The 12,153-nt window shown below is 64.2% G+C and overlaps 1 protein-coding gene across 1 annotated transcript; it reads left to right on the top strand.

The window, feature by feature from the left end:
* Positions 1-4,841: 4,841 nt before the first annotated feature.
* On the top strand, positions 4,842-10,544 carry MNEG_0576 (hypothetical protein; the record flags this gene model as incomplete). The annotated part of the gene is made up of 14 exons (XM_014050934.1): positions 4,842-4,946; positions 5,132-5,240; positions 5,407-5,504; positions 5,800-6,258; positions 6,490-6,628; positions 6,830-7,098; positions 7,273-7,577; positions 7,772-8,261; positions 8,519-8,675; positions 8,962-9,149; positions 9,353-9,448; positions 9,586-9,681; positions 9,905-10,053; positions 10,301-10,544. The coding sequence occupies 14 exons, from the start codon at positions 4,842-4,844 to the stop codon at positions 10,542-10,544; spliced, it is 2,904 nt and encodes a 967-aa protein (XP_013906388.1).
* Between the last annotated feature and the right edge of the window lie 1,609 nt (positions 10,545-12,153).

Raw genomic sequence — 12,153 nt, 5'->3', positions numbered from 1 at the left:
GTGCGGGGGTGACGCCGCACCACTGCACTCAGGACCCGCACATGCTGGTCCCTGACCTGACCAGCGAGTGATGGTGCATGAGGGCGCGCCGACTTGCTGCTGCTGCTGCTGCTGCTGCTGCTGCTCTCCTGCTCCTGCTCCAGCTGGACATCAGCTTGCCTCCGGGGATTTGATCGGTGCCTCTCGCGGGGTTTTGCACGCATTTGCATTGTGCACGCCGGCGCGCACGTCCCCGCCACAGATTATGCCTGCGCATGGCGCCGTGTTTCTGCCTCCCTTTCGCCCTTTTCTACACACTTCTGACATCGGCGCCTCATGTACTAGACAGCACTTTCGCCCTGCACACTCGGCTGCCCCATGTGATATGGGCGACATTGATGCCAGTCTCTGGCTCCTCGGCTTCCGATAAGCGCTTGCCTTGATGGTGCTTGCAACCTCAGTTGTTCCCCCGACACTGAAGGGCCCCTCCGGCCGCGAGGAGCGGTGCTCCCCCTACATCGCCTGTGTGCTTGTTGCCGGACTTTGCCGCACGAATATTCTGTGCGCCGCTTGACTTACGCCCCGGCACTCCCCGCAATGGGGTGGATGCTTTGCCTTTCAACCCCAACATCGCGCACACATGCGCCCCTGATGTGCGCGCATTCTCGTTGCGCACACACGGCCTGAAATCAAAACTGATGTGTTCGCCACCAGCCCCACTGCACCTGTCTAACCTTTTGGGGGTGCTGACGCAAGGTCTGCTTTGCCAGCCTGCTCGTGCGGCAGACTGCCGCGCCTGGCAAGGCAGGCCTGTCACTTTGACCCTGCCGCAACTCTGCGCCCGTTTCAACTCCACAGGCACCTGTCCTGGCGGCTCCTGCCCCGGCACAAAGCGGCACACAGCGCACGTCAGCGCATGCATTCACACGTGCTTCCCTGCCTTGCCTAAATCCACGCTCACGTGCACATTGGCCAGCCGCACGCGCATCATGAGCTGCGCAGTGGGCTGCCCTCATTTGTGGGACGCCACACTCTTGACACAGCGAGAGCGCCCCGTGCCGTTGAGAGGGCTTCTTGCTGATTTTTTCCGGTCTGTGCGCCTGCCACCAGTGACCCAGCACCCTTGTGGGCTCGCTGCCACAGGAGCCCCCCGCATCGGCCGCCACACCACAATAAACTGGCTCTGCCTTCTCACCACCAGACACCCCTGTCCTCCAAAAGCTGATTGATCCGACGCTGTCGAGAGCTGCTTGATGAGCGCTTGTCCTTGCGCCCCCCGCCTGCCTATGACCGACACCACACGTTGCCCTCTGGCAGTTGTGCTTCCCCCTTTAAAGTGCCTGCGAAGAGACTTTATGCGTGTAACTGAGACCCTCGCATCAGGACTCAGATGCCCGGTCAGCTGGCTGCTGACAGCGGGCCCCATCAGCAGGCTGCGAGGGCGGAGCGTGCTGGCCCCCACTTGTGGCCCCCGCATGCATGCAGGGTGCGCAAGTTGAGAAGGGCGCAACGTACAGGGCAGGCTGGACCTTAGTTGTGGTCTGGCAATTGCTGCATTTGATATCAGTGTGGTGGGTGATCATGCACGTTTTTCTGGCAAGTCAGGCCCAAGAGCTGCTCACCAGGTTGTACGCAGGCAAAATGACAGCTGCATGCCACGGCGCCTGCCACCTGCAACCACTGGTCATGCCGCACACTTACACTCCTATGTTTGAAACAAAACACGGTTGAGAGACAGGGTGCTGGAAGGCTGAGGGCGCCCAGGGTTGCAGCATGTAGCCAGGCGCGGTGCCTGGAGTGCTCGTCCTGCCCCGCGCGCTGCCCCCATATTTACTGCCACAGCCTGGTGTCATCGCCACTGCCGACGGCAGTGCCGCCGCTGCCAAGCCGCCGGCCCTGCAACCATGGCTGCTGCTGTCACCACCGTCGAGGCTGCTGTAATAGCGGCCCCCGCTGCCGCGGCCACTGCCGCCGCCGCCGCCACAGCGGCTGCTGCTGCTAGAGCCATACACCTGCAGCTGCTACCGCTGCTGCTGCTGCTGCTGCTGCTGCTGCTGCTGCTGCTATTCCCGCAAACCCAGCGCGGGGTCCAGCGTGTTGGGAGGCTCTTGTTCAAGGTCAAAGGATTGCTGGGATGGTGATCAATTGAGGGCATCGTGGTTTGCAGGGGTGGTGGTGCTGGGAGGGCTGGCAATGGTGGTCCTGGTGCGTAGAGGCATTTCCCCCGCAGTAACCTACGCCGGGTCCCTGTGCCATGCAAGCCGCTGCTGAGTGAATAAGGCAGCGACGCCACGAGAAGCACCCGCGGCGCAGGATGCTCCAGGTGGCCCGCCCAACTACGGGCGCACACGCTATCCCTGTTGCACCCTCTGCCGACCCTCACCTGCAGTCGGTGCAGGAAGAACAGCCCAAATGCCGCCAGGAAGACGGCCACACCCAGCACCACAACCACAGAGTCGCCCCACCACGAGCCGCCTCGCTGCTGCGGCGGTGCCAGCCCCCGCGGGCCACCCCCACCAGAGCGCACAGGACCCAGGCGCGAGCCGCGAGGGAGCCCGGGGGGCACGGCGCCGCCGCCGCCGCTGCTGGCTTGTGCTAAGGGCTGCTGCTGCTCGTCCTGCACAGTCACCACTGTCTGTGTAAGGCGGTTGTGTGAGCCCTGTCGGATCATGGCACGGCGCTGCCGCGGATGCTGCCAGAGGCGCCCGGGCTGTGCGCGCGCCGCCCGTCGGTGCGTGTCCTTGGGGGAACGAGGAGCGGTGACTGCACTCTGCTTCGGGCCTGGATGGTAGGCGTGGGTTTGATGTGCCTTGCTCACCACTGGCGCGGCCGGGCAGCGCGGCCGGGGACAGCCCGCGCTGTACTTGCGCACCCCTCGCCCCGCGCAGGTTGAGCTGGCTGGCCTAGGATCCACTCTGCGTATGAGGATGCTGTGCCTGTTCGATCGAGTCCTCTGGATGATCACGATCTTCTCAGCTAGTAAGAAGTGCGACGGAGCTCTATGGGTGCAGCCGCACGAGCCACTTTTGAGTCCGCGTTGAGCGCGCGTGTATGGAACTGGGTATGATCAAGGTCTAAAATTTCCAAAGTAAGTTGCATTTTAGTGCGGCGTGCACTCGTCGGCAGGTACAAAGCTTTGCAGCACACCCTGGCCAGACTGCACGCGGCCGAGGTCGATGCTGCTGCACGCGGCCGAGGTCCCAAGGTGTGGCCAATGCAGGCAACATAGGCTAGTTATTACCCAGCCATGGCTGCGGTACGAACGCCATGACTCTGGTATGCAAGGAAGGCTGTTGGAAGGCCAGCAGCAGCTGAGGGCGATGCTCAGTGGGTGGCAGGGGAGGCGGGCATACTGGACTGAGGTCCACAGGCTGGAGAGCACAAGCACGAGGCTCAAGGGAGTGCTGGATAGCGCGCGTGCCAGGTTTAGGGAGTATTTGCAGCTTGTCGTGGCGCTGACCGCAGGCGCCTGGGCTGTGGCGCTGCTGGGTGAGGGATGTGCAGGCAAGCGGATGTGGATTGCGGACTGCGCGCGTGACGGAGAGGTGGAGCCGTGCTTGCTCCTGGGTAAGTGCGCTGCTGTGCAGTTCAGCAGGTGCATGGCAAACCCTCGCAAGGCTCATGGGACAACCATATGCCGGTGCAATATGCGCCAAACTCGGTGCTGTCGTAGAGCTGCCTGCCGGTGGTCCTCCTGCAGGCTGTGTGCATATGCTGCAGCGACAAGTGCACTCGTCGCTGCGAGTGCATGGCATGTGCTGCATTTGTACCTTGATGCTTGCTCTAGTCTCCCCGCGCGCTCAGCGCCCCGATTAAAGATGCCCGCGCCTCCGATAGCCCCGACCCGCACCACGGCTTGCTTCTCGCACAGTCGCAGGACCTGGCACTTTGCAAAACGCCAGTTTGGCAGCCAAACCAAATTATTCAAGTGCTTTGATTTTGAACAAGATATTAACGCATATACCTCATCTGGAGCAGTGCTGTTCACAGCAGTCAATGCTCGCGCACAACGAGCTTGGTCAAGGCACGCTCGTCTAGCGTGCTGCTGCGCGCATCATTGTGGCCAGCCAGGCTCCTCCCACCAGACTCTAGGTATGGCTGAGGCTTGGGCAGCGATGTATTATGGCGGTACGTTTGTGATGGTTGGAGGGCGACATATTGACTGAAGACCTGAGGGGAGGGGCAATTCAAACTTGCTCACTAGCTGCCTGCAGTCCACTGAAATGGGCTAGCAGGTTTGCAAACAGCGTGAATGGGGCCAACAGTGGTATTGCAAACAGGTAGAGGATCCCAGTGGGCCATGGCCAGGATGCAGCAGCGGCGTGGTGGAGCGCAGAGAGGCGCAGCGCAGCCATCAAGGGTGGCACTACTGGGTGCGGGCTTGTCTGCAGTCGGCAAACAGATTGCCATGTATCCCGTGCATGATCATACGATCGTTGAGGAGTATGTATACCATCCCATTTTCCGTTCATCTTGAATGTGATACTGCTGCATCCTGAACGTTTTGGTGCAACCTTGTGTGCTTTCGTTTAAGGAGGCAGCCCCGCGCTGTCGTCCAGGAACCTTGGCAGTTTATGAGCAGACCGATTCTTTTCCGACCATAACATCAATCACGCAGCAGCAGAGGCAGCGGGCGGACCAGGCCTGTGCTGCTGACCATTGCCGCCGCACTGCACACACACCGGTAGCATGCATGCATCCCTGCGCCCCTGCACTGCTCGTCGATCGCCCGCATATGATGTTGCAAACGTCGTAATGTGAGAAGGGAAGTGTGATGCCATACAGTGCAACTTGGCGTGCACAACGCCTCCTGGGTGATTGCAGCAGCTGCTGGTGCCAGCCAACGCGTCGGCAGTGACTCCATGATGTCGCAGCTGTGGCGGATCAGTGTGCAGCGGCTGGGGCGCAACCTGTCGGAGGCGTCCGAGCTGGCCAGCGTCTTCCAAGAGGTCGCGCCGGACCTGCAGGTGGGCGCCCCCGGGGGCGGCGTCCTCGGGAGGGGGCGCGGTGCCGTTGATGCTGAGCAGCTCTATCTCTACTGGGGCCGCCGTACACATGCGCACCGCCCAATAAGCCTGCCGGAGGGAACTTACTAGGCGCCCACAACCCTTGATCTCCCTGGATGCGGCCCACCCTGCGACACCTCGGCCAGGTGGACGGCCTGTCCCAGGTGGCCCCCAGCCGGCCCAGCAGCTCCAGCGGCACCGGCACCCCTGTGTCGGGGCGCGAGCGCGTCCACCGCGCACGGCCCATTGACATCAGTGAGTGCAGATGCAAACAGGATCCACGCCTGCCCGCATGCATTGCTGATGCTGCAGGGCGGCTGTTGGGCGGGGCATGGCTGGCGCTCGCTGATCGGACTGATTCCCGCGGCGCGGCTGTCCGTCTGACCTGCCGCTGCCTTTGGCCGGTGCCCTCCTCCCTCAGGCCCCACGTGCGTGCGGTGGCAGTCGTTGCGTGCCGCCGTGTCCTTTGAGTCCCTCCAGGACCCCGGCCCCCTGGGTGGCCTGCAGGACAGGCCGCAGGTGAGAGGTCCCCAGCGGTGGTCGCGGGCGTCGTCGCCGATGCCTCCCTGCTTGCAAGCAAGATACTCCGCACATTGCGCTCAACGCCCGGCATGTGCAGCAGCAGGCCGCTGGACCAACCTGGCGCCCTTCAACCTTGATCATTGCTTTGCTGCTCCTGCACTCTTGCTCTTTGTGTCCGCCCCTCTGCCTGCATTGCTTTGCTGTACAATTACACCTTCCGTGCCCCTGGCAAGTCACCCTGCGCCCGAATTTGTAACCCTCTCGCCGCGGATCCCAACGCCACGCGCCGCAGCTGCTGGAGGTCAACACAGGCGGGTCGGTCTTCTTCCTGATCTTTGGACCAGACGCGCGCCGCTCGCGCCTAGGCGGCGAATGCCTCGCTGCCTGCAGCTGCCGCGGCACCGGTGCAGTGGCGGCGGCCTGCACTTGCGGCGGCCCCGGCGGCAGGCCCTCTGATGGCGGCTGCGAGGAGGGTGTGGCGGTGCTCAAGGTGGCCAGCAGCAGGCTGGCTATGCAGGCCGAGCAGTTTGCCAACGAGCTCGCGCGACACCTGGGTATCGCGGCGCCGCTCTGCCGCCTCGTGCGCCAGACAGGCGACGGCGCCGGCGAGTGGACGGCGGCGTGCGATGCGGCGGACGCTCTTGGGGAGGCAGGCGACGAGCTGAGTGGCGAGCTGGGGCGCATGCCCTGCTTCCTGCTGATGGAGTACGTGGCGGGGCGGCCCCTGCTGGAGTGCGGCGACGCCTTCGAGGTGCGGTGGGAGGGCGAGGGGCGGTTGGCCAGGACGCGTCTGAAAGGGGGGCTTGGCTTGACGGCTGAATTGCCACCTGCGCCTGTGTGATTGCTGCTGTTGGGTTCGTGCTTGAGCAGATGAGGGCTGTCGTACAGACAGCTGCTGAGCAATTCGGATTGACCCCACTGGGTCAATGCCTGTGCCTTCCTCATGCACGATGCTCATTTCCTCCCTCTGTCAACACTGCAGGGCCCTGATACGCTTCCCCTGCTGGAGGATGTGGGCCGGCTGCTGCTGCTGGACATGCTCCTGGGTAATGCGGACAGGCTGCCGCTGCCGGAGCTGGGCTGGCGTGGCAACAGGTCAAACGTGCTGTTGGGGGCTCAGGGTGAGCAGGGACTGGCGATGCAGGGTTACGGATCCAAATAGATTTGCACCAGTTGCTTCAAGCTGCCATTATCAAGCTCCCATTCGAGACATTCAATCACCCGCCGACCTATATTTGTCAATCGGCAGCATAGTTGATACGACGTGCTGTGATGTCAACAAGCCTTTGACATTTCCCATTGGTGCTGGCATCGCGGCTCAGGTAGCAAGTACGCTGGCCGCGCTGTCGCCATAGACTCGTGCGTCGCGCGCCGCCCGCCGGCGCTCAAGTCGTGTGCGGAGGACGCGGCCGTGGAGCGCCTGGCGCAGCTGGTGATAATGGCGCCCGACGTGGCGGCCTCGGTGGTGGGCCAGCTGCTGGGGCCAGAGGCGGGCGCGGCGGCAGCGGCAGCCGGCCCGGCTGGGTGCGACGGCGTGGCTGCGTTCCAGAGGGGCTTCCGCGAGACGCTGGCGCGCGTGCTGCGCATCAGGGTGCGGCGCCGGCAGGCGGCGCACGGGGCGGGCTGGGTGATGGGTCAAAAAAGCAACGTCGCAGCGTCGCAGCGTGGGAGGAGGCCCGGATGGGTTGCAGGCGAGTGAGCTCGCACTGTGCACAAGAGCAGCCCCCAACCCCCCCCCTTGCTCCATGGGCGGTCCCACCCCTAGGGCCTGCTGGAGATGATGCAGGCGCACACTGCGGAGTGGATGGCGGAGTTCTTTGACGACGTGGCGGCCCTGGTGCCGGGCGGTCTCAGGGGGCCTCAGGGCACGCTGTCGCCGCCGCTGGGCGCGCTGGCAGCCGGAATGCGCACGCCCTCCCACCTGTCGCCGCGGCCGGGGGATTGCGGCCCCGCCTCGGCACGCATGTCGCCACGCACCAGCCTCCACAACCGCGACTTTGGCGGCGCTGCGGGCGGGGGTCCCTCCAGCCCCGGGCCGATGCGCACCAACTCCCTCGTGCGGGGCTCCAGGTCCGGGGCGATGGCAGGGCTTGTGACGGTCACCTGGGCGGGAGCCTGACAAGGCGGCAGCTGCAGCGGAAGCCGACTCAGGGGGCACGTGGCATTGCCCATTTCTGCCTTTGGTGGGTGGCTTGGCGTCGCACCGCTGCTCGCCACCCGAGAGGTGTCTGTCTCATTGAGCCAAGCAACCATCGTCGGCGCAGGTCCTTTACCCTGGGCTTCCGTGCGCCCTCAGGCGCCCTGGCGAGCGGCTGCCCCCCCTCACCCGGGTCAAATGCCAACGGCGAGCCCAGCCCAGGCAGGGCCCCGCCGCCGCCGTCGGTCGATTCCTCCGCTGCTGGTGCTGCCGCCGCCGTGCGCATCGCGGCGGCGCGCCTCACGTCCCGCGTGCTGTTCAGCGCGCCTGGGGGCAACAACGCCCAGGGCGGGGTCGATGGCAGCGACCAGCACGCGCAGCAGCAACCGACGCCGTTGCCGCCGCCGCTGCCGCAACCGCCATCAGATCAGCAGCAGCAGCAGCAGCAGCAGCAGCAGCAGCAGCAGCAGCAGCAGCAGCAGCAGCTGGGCCAGCAGCAACACAGGGCGCTGCCGGTGCCCATCAATTCAGAGGCTGCTCTCGCGGCTGCAGCCGCACGACGTGCGTCCTGGGATGAGCCACCGTGGCGCAGCACTTCCATCGCCATGTCGCCTCAGGTGGCGGCTTGCTTGGGTGCCGGGTTCTTCATCACTGTCACTCTTCTCTTGTTGGGGTCAGCCCCCAGACAGGTTCTGCTGCCTCTTCTCACGTGCACTTCTGCAGCGACGGCCCTCATCTGTTGTGCTTCACCTACCCTGCAGCTTGCCGTGCCACGGCCGTTGCACCCTCGCAGCAGTGCTCCTTGGTCCCTGTGGCCGCTCCTCATCCTGTGTCCGGTCCTTTCCCTTCCCCCCAACCCCTCGCTCCTGCGCAGCGCTCCCCGCGTGACCCCCTGGAGGTGCGCGCCAGCGGTGGCGCATCGCTGTCCCAGGCCGTCAGCAGCGCCCTGGCCGGGATCGCGGCCGAGGCGCGCCACGACGAGGCGCTAGCTGAGAGGGTGGCGCTCTGGAAGGACCGCCTGCGGGAGAGAGGTGGGTGGAGGCCGGATGGAGTGGAGAGGCGGGGCCGGGACGAGGCAGGGAGTGTGGACGCATCTCTGTTTTGAGCTAGTGGATGGATGGCCAAGCAGGCTGTCTTGGGCACAGGCTGGGAGATGCCAAGAGCACTGATGGGGCCTGGCCCAGGACGGATCGATTTGAAGGCCACAATTCTGTTCAGATTGCCTTGACCACAGCAGCAAGGGCTTGGAGAAGGCGCAATGTCCACAAGCCGTGTGCTCTCCGGTGCATGGCCTCCCTCGCTCCTTTCCCCCTCAAGGTGCGACCCTGGCTGCCGCCATCAGTGCGTGGCAGGCGCGCCAGTCCCTGGAGCGCGTCCTCACGACAGGCTTCCTTGACGGCAGCCACCCCCTGGTGGACGCGTACGAGCTGGCGGTCAGGCTGGAGCACATGCTGCGGAGGCTGGGGGCGCTGCAGGGGGCGGCGACGGCAGAGGCACCCGTGCAGGTGCGCTGGGTGGTGTGCACCGGCAAACGGGCGGGGTCGATGATGGGCAGGGGAATAAGCGCGTCATCGCTGTCGCTGTTTGGGCTCCAGTGGGGTACCATGCAGGCGGGGCTTCAGCCAGGCACGCGGTTTGGGCCACAAGTTGTCAGGCCAAGCCTGAACGCAGCCATGAAGACCCGCCCTGACTCTGCCTCACTACCAAGGTGGCCCCCTGGCTGTTCCTGGGGGGAGCTGTGGCCGCGGACAGCCACCACCTGCTGGCCCACATGGGCATCACACATATCCTCAACGCAACAGAGGTGGGGTGGCGGGGATGGCCTTGAGGCGCAGATGTCATGTTAGGCAATGAGCAAACAACGTGCTTTTGGGTGACGCATATACACTCACGGGCACAGCCGCGGCGCCCGAGTCTGGCGCCACCGCCCCACCACCCCAGGAGCTCCTGCTGCCGCCGGCCTCTGCGGGCTTTGACGTGATGCGCGTGGCCCTGCGCGACACCGACAACGAGGACATCGGGTTCCACTTCGAGAGGGTAGGGGGGGGAGGGGCGGTGGCGAGGGCGCGCAGGACGAGGTGCATGCAATAGGAGCGAGTGGGCTGCGTAGGAAAGGGCTGCCGTCTCGGGCTGATAATTGGCCTGCAGCAACGGCATACACCTGTTCAACAGGGGCCAAGCCCTTATTGAGGACAAACAACCAGGCTAATGAGGGCGCTATGCCACCTTGGTGTGCCACCCTCCCCCGGCCTGTCACCAGGTGCGCCACTGGGTGGACGGCGCGCTGGCTGGCGGTGGGTGTGTTCTGGTGCACTGCCACGAGGGCAAGAGCCGCAGCGTCACGCTGGTGGCGGCGTACCTCATGGCGACGCACGGCCTCGACGCGGCGACAGCGCTGGCGCGCATACGGTGCGCGGCACATCGAGGGTTGGCCTGGCAGCCGGCGCGGCTGCTTGGGGCTGCACGATGCCATTGCTGGAGCACTGCTGAGCAGCGTCAAGCAGCTCCACAGCGCACACAGGCTGTGCCTTGACCGTATTGCTGCCAGCATGTGCGCAGCCCGTTGTTACTTGCTATGAGCTCTTTGCTGGTCAGACGCCATGTCATGCACCAAACATGCCTTTGAACACCCGATGTTCCCGACCCCCACCCCAAGGGCCGTGCGGCCCGGGGCCTGCCCCAACGCGGGCTTCATGGCGGCGCTGCTGGAGCTGGACGAGGCCCTGCACGGCACACGCAGCCTGGACCCGGGGGACGGGGGGCTCTGCAAGCGGGGCAAGCCCGCGCCACGCGTGTGTCCAATCTGCAGGGAGCCCGCCGGCGTATCGAGCGGCAGTCTAGCTGTGCATATGAGGGCGCGTCACCGGGAGGTGGCTGCAGCCAGTCTGCTGTCTGGCTGAGACTGCTGGTATGGAAACTTAATCACCGTGCGAGATAGTTACAGAGTCCAATCCCCCCTCAAACGTTGTGTGGAGGGCCCTGCACCAGCCTTGGAGAGCAGTTCTAAGGGCGCCTTTGAGCAAATGAATGGAGCAGTCTTCAAGTGAAGGGCTGCATAACTTTGATAATGTGTAAAAAGGCCCATGCCGTGGGCCTTGCAATGCAGAAACGCCAATGTTTATGGTGGTGCTACCAGCTTCCCATGTTTCTGCAAACCACACCACACCAGGGCCGTCGCAAAGGTCAGGTGTAAAAAGGGCAGGTGTGTCAACGAACGGGCATTGTTTGAAAAAAGCCCAGCAACAGATGCATGTACGATCTGTCGAAAACAAGTATGCATCAACAGCCAAATTGTGGTTGTGAAACCATGCAGGTGCTTCTCATCCAGCAGGCAGGACCCACACGGGTGCATACTACTGACGCAGGCTTGCAAAAGAACAGAAATGTTGAGACTAAGGAACTCCACACACGGGGAGGCACTTGTCTCTGTACTCGCTGCACATGAATGGGTCGAAAACAGCCACTCATCCTGCATGGGCCCGCTGGTCCAAGCGGCGCAATGTGCACTCTGGATGATGTGGTGGCTCGAAACGTTTATTGGCAGCACGGCGACCCACTGATGCTCATCAACGCTCGCTGCCGCTTGCAGCGTCATGGGATGGCATGCGCCTTTGCTGCACACACTTTGTTGTCATCTGCCACGATTGCTGTGCGCTCCCGAATTGCTGGGCTGCTGCCTCTGGGCCTCTTTCTTGGTCGGTGGAGGAGGAGACCTTGACCGGACAGGCGGCGGGCTCCATGCCTCAGGTGCAGGCCAAGCCTTGGTAGGGCGTAGAGGTGGTGGCGGTGGCGCAGGCTGAAGGCGTCCCCGAGCAGGGGTCACCAACCCCGGCTGCCTCTGGGCCTCTTTCTTGGTTGGTGGAGGAGGAGACGTTGGCCGGGCAGGCGGCGGGCTCCATGCCTCAGGTGCAGGCCCGGCCTTGGTAGGGGGTAGGGGTGGTGGCGGTGGCGCAGGCTGAAGGCGGCCCCGACCAGGGGTTGGTGACCGCTTGACGCCCGCTCGCGCTGCGGTCTTCTGGTTTGCGGCGACTGAGTGCGGTGAGGTGCGGTTGGCACCAGCAACCGCAGGCCCTGCAACCGCAGGCGGGGAGGGCTCTGTGCTCGGGCTTGGGGGCGGCGGTGTCGAGGTGGGCGGCGGCGGGGATGGCGGCGGCGGGCATGGCGGTGGCGGGGATGGCGGCGGCGGTGGGGATCGCAGGGGCTCGCTGCCGAAGGGCGCCACGTTGGTGCTGTAGAAGCTGTAGCGGCTTGGCCCGCCTATATTAGTGACAACCATGTTGCCTGGTGGGTAATAGTGGCTGTAATAGAGCAAGCCAGTTCAACATTGTGGGGACGGGGGCAGGGTGAGAGGTTAACTTGAGTGGATGCTGCCCAACCAGGAATAAGCTGCTTAAACAGGGCCCTAGCATGGCACGCTGGTCATGGCTTGCAACACGCACGTCTATAAGAAAGCCCTGAAACGTTCGGTCATGGAGGAAGTGGGTGTCGCGCCCCCCCCCCCCCCCCCCC

The sequence above is a fragment of the Monoraphidium neglectum genome, assembly GCF_000611645.1.
Source record: "Monoraphidium neglectum strain SAG 48.87 unplaced genomic scaffold scaffold00049, whole genome shotgun sequence".
Lineage (NCBI taxonomy): Eukaryota > Viridiplantae > Chlorophyta > Chlorophyceae > Sphaeropleales > Selenastraceae > Monoraphidium > Monoraphidium neglectum.
The sequence above is the reverse complement of the archived record's forward strand: the minus strand, read 5'-3'. Positions and strand labels throughout refer to the sequence as shown.